This window comes from Bufo gargarizans, chromosome 4, assembly GCF_014858855.1.
Source record: "Bufo gargarizans isolate SCDJY-AF-19 chromosome 4, ASM1485885v1, whole genome shotgun sequence".
In the NCBI taxonomy this organism is placed as follows: domain Eukaryota; kingdom Metazoa; phylum Chordata; class Amphibia; order Anura; family Bufonidae; genus Bufo; species Bufo gargarizans.
In genome coordinates this window covers 278,164,883-278,178,259 of record NC_058083.1, presented here as the reverse complement: position 1 = coordinate 278,178,259, position 13,377 = coordinate 278,164,883, and the positions used below count along the sequence as shown (strand labels likewise).

Below are 13,377 nucleotides of genomic sequence, written 5' to 3'. Positions count from 1 at the left end.
TCACCTCCATGTGCATCAAGCAACCAATGGGAGGAGGAGCAAGCACAGCCATATGTACCACCTAATCAAGGTGCTCTATTGGATAGGGGAGGGGGGCAAAAGTGCAACTACAAGGCACATTCAAGTGTGAATGTGCACCCATTTATCTTGGGAGTAGCATTACTTTGCACTTTTGCCCTTCCTATCCAATAGAGCGCCTTGATTAGGTGGTACATATGGCTGTGCTTGCTCCGCCTCCCATTGGTTGCTTGCACATGGAGGTGACTAGGAGCAGCACACCATATGTGCGGGGTCTGCACTCCTGAATATAGAGGCCCAATGGCTTAGGTAGGTTTAGCGTAGGACCCGCCTGACCTGAGACCACCTTGGCGCTTGATAGGCGGGCTCAGATGTGTTTTGATCAAAATATATTGGCTAAGTGTCTCAGATATTATCATATCAGAGTGAGGACTTTGTCCATATATAATGCTTGCATCTACTTTACTAAGTGTATTATTACCTTATTTATGTGATTTTCTTCAATAATATGGCCAGTGACATCCGCAAATTTATATATTATACCGTGCAGGATGTTTTTATCTTAGTTTTTTCAGTGTTTTTTTTTTAAAAAGGTGAATTGCGTCACCGATTCCATTACCACGGACCATAACGCAATTCTATGATGGAATACATAACGGAATGTCTTTAGAGACATTCCGTGTTAATAGAAGTCTATGGCCAGCATAACGGATTCGTCCGGTTTCCATTATGCAGGGGACTCCTATTATAACGGAATGCCTCTAAAAGCATTCCGTCATAGAAATGCGTTATGGTCCGTGGTAACGTGATCCATAACGCAATTCACCTTTTACCAGTAAACCAAGTGTGAATGAATTTCAAAATATGAAATTCGCTCATCTCTACTCATTACATTAAAAAAATCCATATATACAGCACCAGAACCAAGCTCATACATAAATACAATGGCAGAACTAGTGTTCAGTGAAATGCGCTTCGGATCATAGATCCAAAGTCGCTTTGTTCAAAACTTCATTTGAATGCTGTTCAGACACCTGTATCGTACAGTATTCAAATGTATGGGCTTCGAGGAAGTAACATTTGTTTTGTCCAAAGTCTCGCGAGACTTCATTGAATAACTTCGGACTTTGATTATTCAACTTGAAAACCATTTTAAAAGTGGGATCCAAAGTCATCTTCGGTACCCAGGTACTAGTTTTAAAATGTTTTTTTTTTTTAATTGGATAATCAAAGTCCGAAGTTATTCAACGAAGTCTCACAAGACTTCGGACATAATGAATTTCACATCCGCTAAGCCCATACATTTAAATGCTGTTTGATACAGGTCTCCGGACAGCATTCAAATGAAGTTTTGAACGAAGCGACTTTGGATCTAGGATTCGGAATTTCGAAGCGCACTTCGCTCAACACTAGTCAGAATCATACATGGTGCATATACAGTACCAGATCAAAAACAGTTTAATACAGATATCATTTGTATAGTCAGGCTGGTCCTACCATATTCTACATCAAACGACATGTTCCAGTGTGGCCTGAACTGTTGTAAAGGTATGCTGGGAATTTCCATTTCACAGAAGAGAGTGCTAACACCTATCATCACGCTGTGGACCACAACGGTAACTACAGCACTCATCAGGCACAGTCAGCAACAAAATAAACATTTACATTTAGTGGTGTCTTCCACACAGTTGTTCTCTTTTCTTGTCATCTGGTTCAGACCACCATGATGACTTCTTGAGCCACAAGTCTTATCTGCAGAGTTTGCCACCTAGATGTCTTCAGCTTCTAGTTTTACAAACACATCCTCATCCTATATACTAACAAACTGTGCCCTGAATATAGTCTGTGCCCCCTTTATATAGCATATTTTTCCTGTGCCACCTGTATTATAGTCTGTGCCCCCTTTTTATAGTGCCTTCTGTCTGTGCAACCTGTATATAATGCCTCTGCCTGTCCAATGTATACAGTGCACACATTCTATAGTCATACTCACCTGCCCCCAGTCCCACAATACCATCCAGTATTGCGGCCTGGCCCCTTCTGTTCTGTTCCGTTCCTGCTGAACATCCCAAATGGTGCAATGATATCATAGTACTGCCCGCATAAAAAAAAACACTAAATGGCAAGCCAGAAAAGTTATGGTTCTATTGTCCTGTCAAAGCTAAGACAGATACTCCATTATATCTGCATCCTGGAATGGCATATACAGTTGAGTGCAGGTGGTCCGAAAACCCAGTGACTCCACCTCGTGAACAGGTGCCCGGGAGAGGGCGCCCAAAACCCAGGTGAGTTCCGGAAAAATACGGAAGATTGATAGTTAAAATAGTTTCGAAACAGCGTTAGCCAAAAAGTACCCCCTGTAAATGCTCATCTTTTGGGATCGGCAGCTTCATATGAAATAAATGATATATGATGTATATTTGGAGTCACCGGCAAGGCCAGTAATTTTTTTCTACTGGAAATGTAAATTGCTGGTATTTTCCAGTGTGGACTGCTACTAATGAGTGTTTCCATTGTGGAGTGCTCATTAGTGCAGCCTTTACCCCCCCCCCCCCCCCCCCATGTTAAATTAAAAGACAAAAAAAACCACTCACCTCCTCCATTTGTTCACGCTGCGGACTGGATGTGCAGGACAGGACCTGCGAGATGTCATCACGCTGGAGCACAGGTCCCATCCTGACCTTCCAGTCAGCAGGGGGCGTTCACCGCAGCACAAGAAAATGGAGGAGGCGAGTGCTTTTTTTTTTTTTTTATTGCAGAAGCAGACTGGGGGCACTAATGGGGGCATTATTCTAACTGGAGGCACTAATGGGGGAATTATTTTAACTGGGGGGAAACTGGGGTCACTAATGGGTGTTATTATTTTAACTGGAGGCACTAATAAGTGGCATTCTTCTTCTTGGGGGGGCACTAATGGGGGCATTATTCTTCCTGGGGGCACAAACGGTGGGCATTATTCTTCCTGGGGGGCACTATTGGGGGCATTATTCTAACTGGGGGCACTAATGGGGCGATTATTCTAACTGGGGGCACTAATGGGGCGATTATTCTAACTGGGGGGCACTAATGGATGGCATTATTCTTCCTGAGGGGCACTAATGGAGACATTATTCTTCCTGGGGGGCACTAATGGGGGCATTATTCATCCTAGGGGGCACTAACGGGGCCATTACTCTTACTGGGGGGCACTAATGGGGGCATTAATTCTGGGGTGCACTAATGGGGGCATTCAAATTACTGGGGGCACTAATGTAAACAGTATTAATTCTGGGGGGGAGCTACTATTACTGGGGGCACTAATGGGGGCATTAATATTACAGGGGGCACTAATGTAAGCATTATTAATTCTGGGGGCACTATTGGGAGCCACAGTATGATTTGTTAAGCCACACCCACAACCACACCCCCTTTGGGTGTGGCTTAACTTGGTCATATTTTCTGTCGGGAAAGATGGCAACCCTATGTATATTATTAACTGTTATCAACATCATTATGGCTTTTTTTGTCTTCCCTTTCTTACAGTTTTTCAAAGTGAATTACAATCCATTTCTTATCTGCAGAACATTTCATCAGTTTTTTTTTTTAAGTGAATTTGAATCTGGCTAAATGACACCAAAGTCCATTTCTTTTTTTATTCTGCAGAACGTTTCATCAGTCACGTGACGTGTACTCCTAAACCCCTGTACTGTAGATTTGCTTCTTGTTGCCTTTTAAATAAAGTTTCTGGGGAGAGAAAAAAAATATGAAAAAAAAATCCTGCTTCCTGTGTCGTACGGGAACGACGTAGTGCGGCGCCCCGCCCCTTTCACCGCTACTGTGCTCCCGGCCTTTGCAGCTTCCGACGTTTACATGTATGGTCGGATCGGGAGTGTGTCAGCCCAACTGCCTTTCTGCTTGCCCGCCGGTCTCTGCCGTCTATCAGGTCGCGAGTCCGGTGCCCACTGGGGGTCACCTGGATATCGCAGGGCCGGGGCCACCCGTGAAGCCTGAGTGTATGGTGGCCCCGGACCTTCTGCTCATCCCGGGTCCGGTAACTGCCTGTGTTCTCGGCATCTGGCCGAGGCCCCGTTTGGCTTGGTGAGGGAACGGCATGTCTGCCTCTTCCGCTGACATGATTGAAACCCCTCCAGTGCTGAACTTTGAGGAGATCGACTTCAAGGAGATCGAGGTGGAAGAGGTGAGTTGGGGGACGGGGCAGGCAGGAGCAGGCACTGTCACCTGCGGACGTGTGGGTTCCTGCTGCAGAGGTGCATGTCCAGGGCTCCAGGCCTTTTATATGCTGGAGGTCCTCCGTCTGCGGTTGGGGACAGGAGACAGATTAGACAGGTGCAGGCAATGTCACTACCTGTCAGATCCAGGACCCCTCTATCAGCAGGATTGGTCATCTCTAGCTGATCGGTGATGAGTCTTGAGGATAAAGGCTGGACAACCCCTTTAGGATCTGCAACGGGTTTCGCGGTATGGTCGCGGTATGGTCTTGCTATAGAGCTCCTTGAGGTTTGGTTATCTTGTGTTGATCCCTGGGGATCTAGTAGGAGGCTACATTTACTTACACACACACTCACACTCACACACTCACACTCACACTCACACCACACACACACACACACACACACTTCTAGATCCAGCAGATTTCGAGCTCCCAGCACTTGGCAGGACCACACTTATCAACAAGTGTCCTCTGTCCTAACCTCTTCATCGTGGAGAGAAAAAACCTTTTTATTTTATATGCAAATTAGGTGCAAGCGCCCCGATGGTGTTCGTAATCCCAGCAAGTGCTCCGGGTCTCGCTTGGTAAGACCTCCCACCTCCTCCGCTTGGCCACCAACGTCTTTGGGTGGCCTTGCATCCTGGCTGTTCCAGGTGTAGTGATGACAGATGGCACATACTCAGGACAGCCTAGAAGTCGTTCCCCACAGCAGAGAACATACTGCGCATGTGCTTGGAATGGGCAGCTTGTGTCTGAAGAGGCTTCAGTTATCAATCAAGGCAAGGTGTTGGATGGGCTTACCTAACAAGACTTACTGAGACCGCCCTCGGAGCACGTGCCACACCTAATTTCCATATAAAATCTAGGCGATGAAGGGACACAAGTTGTGTGTGAAAACATTGCAGCAAAGAGTGCACAGACCATGTTCATTTGACTTGTCTCCACTGCATGTCCCTTGTAGGGCAGAATACCTCTGAAAAGCCATACGTGGCGGAGCATGCCACCATTTTTTCCCTTTTGGTTTGATATAGCATCTTTGTGTATGTATGGTATGGTACTGAGCAGGCTGTGGTAGCCATTGTCATGTTCTCTTCCATCTGTACCATAGGTTTTGCTAAGCTTCAATTAGGTAGTCAAGACATAGGGGACAGACAGAAGGAAGAATGACGGTATAACCAGCGACACATGGCTCTGCCCAGATACCGTAGATACAGGATGATGGCAAGCAAAATTTCTTGGACAGCCTCTACATTGTCTTAAAGTAAAAATGTCTGTTCTCGGTGGCGTTCCTCCGACACTCCTGACGCTGTTGGTGTATAAATGGCAGTATTGACATGCCTGGATATGGCACTGTGACCGCTGCAGCCAATCGGTGCTCTCAGCAGTCTACAGCTGAAGACAGTGATTGGCTGTAGTGGTGACATGCCCACTGGTCTCAGTGTTTGACTGCAGCATTCTTGTGGGTATAGAGGTATGTCACAGCTGGAGCGCAGGGTGCTGGAATGGTGGGGGAATAAACCAGTTTGTTATGCTTCATTTATTGGTTTATCATATAAATTCCCACTCCCCTGGGCAACCCCTTCAATAAAGAACTTAAAGGGAACCTGTCATCAACTTCATGCTGCCCATACTAACGGCAGCATAAAGTAGAGACAGGGGAGTTGATTTCAGTGGTCTGTCATTTATAAGTTAAAAGTAAGTGGTTGCCGAGAAATAACATCACAATCATTGCAGACTGGGCCTGGAAAAGAGTCCCGGCCACCTGAGAAGAGTCCTGGTTATTCATCATCTCCTGCCCACCTGCTGATGACTGGCAGGCTTCTACCTAGTTGTCTCCCTTTCTGTCTAGGAGAGATCTGCCAACCATCAGCAGATGGGTGAGAATGCAGGAGATTATGTATAACTATGACTCTACTCAGGTAGATTTGACTATTTTCAAGGTCTGGGCTGCAATGATTATGATGCTGGTTCTCAGCAACCACTTACTTTTAGCCTATTAGTTACACACCGCTGAAATCAGAATTTCTGTCACTCTTTTATGCTGCCCCCAGCGAGGTCAGCATGACGTTGATGACAGGTTCCCTTTAAAGGGGTTATCTGAGATAGTTAAAGCAAGACCCTGATCTTAAAATAAATAATGATGTTCTGCTTTCCTCTATCTCCGGCGCCATTCTCTGTGCTGGTCCAGTGCTTTTTCTGCTGCTTGTTTACGAACTGCAGTGGTGACGTGCCGCTATAGGGTCACGTGCTGAACACCTGCACATGTGACTGCTGCAGCCAATCACCGTTATCAGTAGTAGACTGCTTAGGGCAGTGATTGGCTGCAGCAGTCACAGCTTGTAAACAAGCAGCAGCAAGAGGTCCAGACCGGTAGCACAGAGAATGGCGCTGGAGAAAGGTAAGAATAGCCTCCGTTTTTATGTTACCACAATTGGGGTCTTGTCCCCTTTAAGAAGCTGTGTGCGCCAGCAGCAACTTACCACCTAATATAGTGCTTTACTTTTATGGTTCTGGGAAAACTCCCAAGAGAGAAACTGTAAGACTTTATGCACACGACCGTATGTATTTTGCGTTTCGCAGAAAAGGGATCCAAGAAAAATACGGGTGATGTCCGTGTGCATTCCGTATTTTTGCGGAACGGACCAGCCGGCCCCTGATAGCACAGTCCTATCCTTGTCCGTAATGCAGACAATAATAGGACAGGTTCTATTTTTTTTTTATAGACATACGGAAACGGAATGCACACAGAGTAACTTCCGTCGTTGTTGTTGTTTTTTTTTTTTTTTTTTTTGTCATTGAAATTAATGGTTCCATATACTGGCCGCAAAAAAAAAAAACGGAACGGACACGGAAAGAAAATAAGTTTGTGTGCACCATTCACATGACCGTATCCGTTTTGCGGTCCTAAAAATACATACGGTCTTGTGAATGCACCCTTAAACAGAGGTTAAATGGTGTTCTGGCATAGAACAGAACATGGCCGGCAGATTGGCATGGTATACAGCAGCTGTATGGAATATCCATAACAGGAAAATATTCCATCACGTCCGATTAGTTAGCACCGCCATATGTATATTGATGGCGTGATATCAGCCGTACTGACTTTGTTCTGCTGCGATCGCCCTGGTCGTGGCTTGGCAGTTTGTATTTGTTTAGTGCTAAGCCGATTGCTGTAAGCTGTATGTCATGGATTACCAAGATTTATGCCAGGCTTAGGCCCGGACAAGGCATTAGTAGATGCCAGATGTCTGCAGTACATCAGGCATACCCTCTACGCGGCGCGTTGGATCATTATTCTCATCATGCCGCAGCACCCATAGTCCTGCTCCCAACGCTATATTGAGGGTAGATTTACCAGCATGAGTAACAAGCTCATTCATTTGGCAAGGACGAGGTCTCGCCCCACTCTGGGACTTCTCCCTGGAAAAGATCCAGTCCTAGTTTTGGCACTAAATTTATGGCTAGCACATCACAAAGCAATACACCCACGTGCCTGGGCTGTAAGTAAACCAGACGGATGATTCTGGACTGGCTCCATACCAACTTTATGGGAAACGGATCTTTTGTAATGAGCATCATTTCATAGCTGCCACTAAATCTCTCCATTTTAAGTAGTTGGAAATACAAATATTTCAGGGCTCATCATAAACCAACTGGCGCATAGAACTAAAATCCCATTGTGCTGAAGACAAGGACATCCACAGTGGGATCATAGTGTATCAATAACCCTTGTGTCTGACATACTCATCGGCCCAGATTTACTAGTGTCTGCGCCTGCTAGGGTTTCTACGCTTTTTTCACTCCTCACGCCGATTAGGTTCTATCCATAAGGAGACATGGTACCCCCCCGGATCCTCAACTAGGCCTCTCACCCAAGTAAGTCAGTACACTCTGCTCTGCACTGATGAGGGGCAATCACCCCAAAACTGCTTTCTGCAGATGAGGTGCTGGCTTAGTTATTGTCCAAGTCACGCCCCAAGGCCTGTTTAAGGACGAACATTGACTTATAGGATAGCTGCCTTACATCTGGTAGCATCAGAGGCAGAGCTTGCTAGGAGCTCATTTGAATACCTTGTTCTCAGAATTCCAGAGGAGCGTTTCCTGGCCTATAAGGCTCCTCACTCTGATTATGCACTCTAAATAAGGAGATATAGTATCCCCCGTACTTTTTTTTTTTTTTCCTCAGACTTGATTGACAATGTAGTGGGGCTTAAGATGCACCCTGTTGCATCAAATTTGGCCTGCAAGTCTGGTGTATAATTCTGTCTCAAGGTAAGCCAACCAGTAGGTGGTAGAGTCCGAGAACGCCATTTATCCCCATGCACCACACTTATCATCCAGCCTGAGCCCCTGTGCTAAATCTGAGACAAGTCTAGACAGCATGTCTAAGTTACGCTACTTCAGGGTCAGTAGTGAGCGTAGCCTTCTAGGACATTTTCCAAGAACTGTTCATTGCATGTAAGAAATGCACATGGTTTTTAGCTGGTATCGGAGGGAATGTCACTAATGTGGTATTCTTCATCGTCCTGTACAGTAAACTATTGCAATGAAAAAGGCTGTCACTCTTTCCAGTATGAACTAAGAGTTGGAACCTCTGGGACCCCAAGACACCGAGAACTGTGATGGAGAGCAACCCCAGTGCTTTACCAGTTCCTGCCGCCCGCCTCATCCATTGCATTGCTGGCTTGAAATATCAATTCGAGAAGGATTTCAATTTCATATAAAAATCTGATGTAGTGTTACCAGAGGTATCCCTAGATCCTACAAACTTTTCCTAATGTAACCACACCTGAAGTTTCTGCAGTGATGTTCTTGTATTAGTCAAGTTTTCTGTAAGATGCCCTTAGGCTAGGTTCTCAGTGATTTACTATCAGCCCGTCAGTGTGTGCCTAGTCAACAGGCGCTGTTTCTGACATGATAAATAGCCGACACAGCACCAAATTGGATCCGATGTTCAGAAAGTGTTGGGGCCATCCTTATTCATGGTGGTTACCTATACTAGTCAGTCAGCTGCTTCTTCACAGCTGTATTGGGCGTGCTTGCTGGTGATCCGCATTTGTCTCCAAAATGGGACTTGGTGAGATTTCCGCCTTTTTAGGGCGGCCTCCACTGATGCCATCACACTTTAAAAGTTTATCCGATGTTGTTCCCTTGTTGATTTTGGCGCCTTATATTCTAATTTGCCGACTTTGTTATACTAGGCGGAGACTGGAGCGGTTCTCTTCTCCCTAGCTGTGAGCGCACCGCTCATAGCCAGGGAGGAGCTCATTGTTTAAAAAAAGTGCGATGACCTCAGTGTGGACCGCCCTATAAGGTAAGACCCTAATTAGACTAGGGTTAAACAGATGAAAGGTCCTCTTTAAAGGTGGACCTGTATCAAGATTTACACCTAGGCAAAGCCATGGATTACTTTTTTAATAAATTGCTCTGTAGTGTCGGGAGGCCCTGCTGCTTAGTGCACCCTAGACAAAGTTCACGCATTCAGGGTTTGGTAATAAATTAGGCGAGGAATTCATACAGTATTCACATGCAGCAATAAAAATTTTTTTTTAAACTGTCCAGAATGGTAACTGCTCTGTAGATTCTATATGATTTATTCTTAGGGCCCATTCACATGCCACGGACCCGTTTGTCACTTGGCTCCATTTAAAGGTGTTGTCCCACGAAAAATATTCTATGGTTTTCAAACCAGTCCCTGTATCTGAATATTTTTGTAATTGCATTTAATAAAAAAATGTTTACATAGCCACAGAGTTATTCAATAAAATGTATCTGTATAGCGCCACCTGCTTTTTGTTCTTTCTTATTTCTTTGACCTGCTCACTGAGATGGCCGCACATACTCAGTTTCATCCTTCAACTGCCTCGTGAGTTGTGATAGGGAGAGCATGGACACGCTTCCTGAGTTGTGATAGGGAGAGCATGGACACGCTTCCTGAGTTGTGATAGGGAGAGCATGGACACGCCCCCTGAGTTGTTATAGGGAGAGCATGGACACGCCCCCTGTGCTGCAGCAGAAAAGACACTCCCTTGAGCTGCCAGCCGATATAAATCTAGCAGAGCAATGAATGGGGAGATCTCTGGATCCATGTGAGGTACAGGGCTGGTTCTAGCTTTGTTGGAAAGAGAATGTCATGTACTATATGATTATAGTACATGTCCTATTGTGGTCCACTTTGCAGAAGACAATAGTCATTTCTGTTGATGAGAGCAAATCGTTTGTGGGTCTGATCCTCTTATGGCTCTATTGGCACACCCATTGTCAACCTTTGTATGTTGCTTTTAGAGAGAGGTCCTGCAGGAGGTAACCAAAGAGATGGTTCTCACTGTATACAGGTCTGTGTCCACCTTTTAACCCCATTCCTCCCTTGCAGAATTATAACAGTATGGAAAGGCACCAAGAGATTTTCCAACAAGTTCTCTTTTCCCATAATTGAACCTGGTGTAAAGAATTGTGCGGTGTTTGTGTCACCAGTGGATGCTGTATATCTGCCCAGTTCCGTCTTGCCAATGATGATATAGAATAGAATATTCTGATCTTGTGCCGTTATTTCCCAGATTTGGTAAATGACTGTTTTCTGACTCCGTCTACAACTGCTGTATTAGTAATGGACTAATGGAAATGCAGCACTGGGAGGGAATCATCTATTATCTTGTAACCGGTGATCTACATAAAACAAAGCATCCATGTTTCCCTGTGGGGTGATCATGTCAGATAAATGTCAGACTCCTTTGACAGGGTTACAAGAACAGTTCATTGGGGAGGTGCAATAAATATGGTTTATTTAAATTCCAGAACATTTTCTGTTCACCGCGACGACAAACTATGCGCCGAGGGACCGAAGCCTGGAACAATCAGGTCGATGACAAATTGTGATCTTTGGACAAATAGCTATTGGCGGTGTAGAAGCCTGTCCTGCGCGATGTCTAGTGGTGTGTGTGGTCTCTGTGGAACAACATGCAAGCAAACATTATGTACATTTTTGGCCCTGAAAATAGATAATCATCCGTCAGTTTAATTTTACAGTGTCATTTTATTAGGACTCTTTCCCTATGAGTTATTTTGGGGTGTCCCATATCTGTCCGTGGCTTATTTACAGGCTCTCGGGGGGGCAACTCATAATTCAGACTTGTTGCACTTTTTGCTTTTATTTTTTTATGTTATTGTTTCTAGTATAAACTTTATTTTACTTTGGTTGCTACATCTTGCTCTAAACAGATAATTGCATATGACATGTGCAGTAATCTTCTTGAGGTACTTTCACACTTGCGGCAGAGGATTCCGGCAGGCAGTTCCGGAAAAACGTATGCAAACTGATGGCATTTGTCAGACAGATTCGGATGCGGATCCGTCTGACAAATGCATTGCAATGCCGCATCCGTCTCTCCGGTGTCATCCGGAAAAACAGATCCGATCCGTTATAAATATTTTTTTTGCATTTTTTTTTTTCGTTCTGCGCATGCACGTCACTGGGCCTGCGGTAAACGGTGAGAAGGCCGCGGCGCTGCTGGAGCGCCACTGCCTTCTCAAACAGCTGATCGGTGGGGGTCCTGGATGTCGGACCCCCGCAGATCACATGCTGATGATCTATCTGGAGGATAGATCATCAGTTTAAACAAAGTGCAGAACCCCTTTAACATAGCCAAGGCGGATCCGTCATGAACTCCATTGAAAGTCAATAGGGGACAGATCCGTCTTCTATTGTGTCAGAGAAAACCGTCCCCGTTGACTTGCATTGTGGGTCATGACGGATCCGTTTTGCTCCGCATCCCAGGACGGAAAGCAAACCGCCGCATGCTGTAGTTTGCTCTCCGGTATGTGGATGGAACGGAATGCATTTTGGAGCATTCCGTTCTGTTCAGTTATGTTTTGTCCCCATTGACAATGGATGGGGACAAAACTAAAGCGTGTTTTTTTTTTTACGGTATTGAGACCCTATGATGGATGAAAACACTAGTGTGAAAGTGGCCTTAGATGCTGTGATCTCACTTGATCATGGCATCTAAAGGCTTTAATACCACAATCGGCATTATTGTGGGTCACGGTAATTAGGCGCTGGTCTCTGCTCTTTGAAATATCGGAGATCCGCAGGCCGTGCGAGCTGGCGCCATTTTTACCTATCGCTCCAGCGCCGTACATGTATGGCACTGGTAGCAAAAGGATTAAAGAAAGTGACCTGCATTTCTCTAAGGGCTCATTCAGACGGCCGTATGCTGTCAGCAAAAATGCAGATCCGTTTTTTTGCGGATTAGCTGCTGTCCTATTCACTTCTATGGGGCCTTTTCTTCCATTGCACGGCTCAGCAAAAAAAAAATGAAACGTCCTATACTTATCAGTGAAAATCAGGACATGGCCCTATTGAAGTCTATGGATCAGCAAAAAAATTGCAATCCGGTTTTTATGTGGATATGCTGAAATGTCTGCAAAAAAAATTGATCCGCATTTTTGTGGACAGGTTACGGATGTCTGAGCCCTAAGGGGATCTGTCACTAGTTTGTGTCACCCTGAGTTAGGTTCCCTTTAGGGATCCTTTTACATGAGCAGACAGTTAACAATACAGCAAGTCGGCCTGGGCTTGTAGAAAAGTGCTTTTACCCTGGGTAATTGTTGGGGGGTGAAGGACCACGTGTCCATTACTGATTGCAGCACTTTCCCTCTGTACATGCGGTGATGTGCGGCTGGCAAACGTTTGCTTGTTTATCGGCTGATTGCCAGAACTTATATAAGGGGCTGTAATTGGGAACAAGCATCCTACAAACATTAATTCAACCAATAAATGACCCTAAGGCCTCATGCACACAACCATGTGCTGCGGTCCGCAATACACGTTTCCTGACCGTGTGCCCACCGTCTGCAGGCGCAGACCCATTCACTTGAAATGGGCTTTTATTACAGAAATATCTGCTGTTAGTTCCGACTGCCGGTGCCTTTTCAAGCAGCTGATCGGCAGAGGTCCCAGGTGTCGGTCATCAGTATCAAAATCCCAGGAAACCCCTTTAAGAGACCTCTTATAACTGTTCTGGGATGAACCTGGTTGAGCATCACTTGACCAGGACAAACTTTCAGGCCCTAGACGTATACAATAAACTTTCCAGATCAGTGTCCTACTGTCCTCAGTTGGATTTGGAGACCCTGAAAACTATTAGGGT

At 45.3% G+C, this 13,377-nt stretch overlaps 1 protein-coding gene across 4 annotated transcripts in view; it reads left to right on the top strand.

The window, feature by feature from the left end:
- Positions 1-3,797: 3,797 nt before the first annotated feature.
- The window catches only part of MAP3K7 (mitogen-activated protein kinase kinase kinase 7), a 66,513-nt gene continuing 56,933 nt past the window's right edge, over positions 3,798-13,377 (top strand). For all 4 annotated transcript variants that reach the window (XR_006388550.1, XR_006388549.1, XM_044288735.1 and 1 more), the window contains exon 1: positions 3,798-4,195. Coding sequence is in view for 2 of the 4 variants with exons in the window: in XM_044288735.1 (XP_044144670.1) it covers positions 4,109-4,195 (87 nt within the window). In the remaining 2 variants the exon portion in view is untranslated. The remainder of the gene's footprint in view (positions 4,196-13,377) is intronic.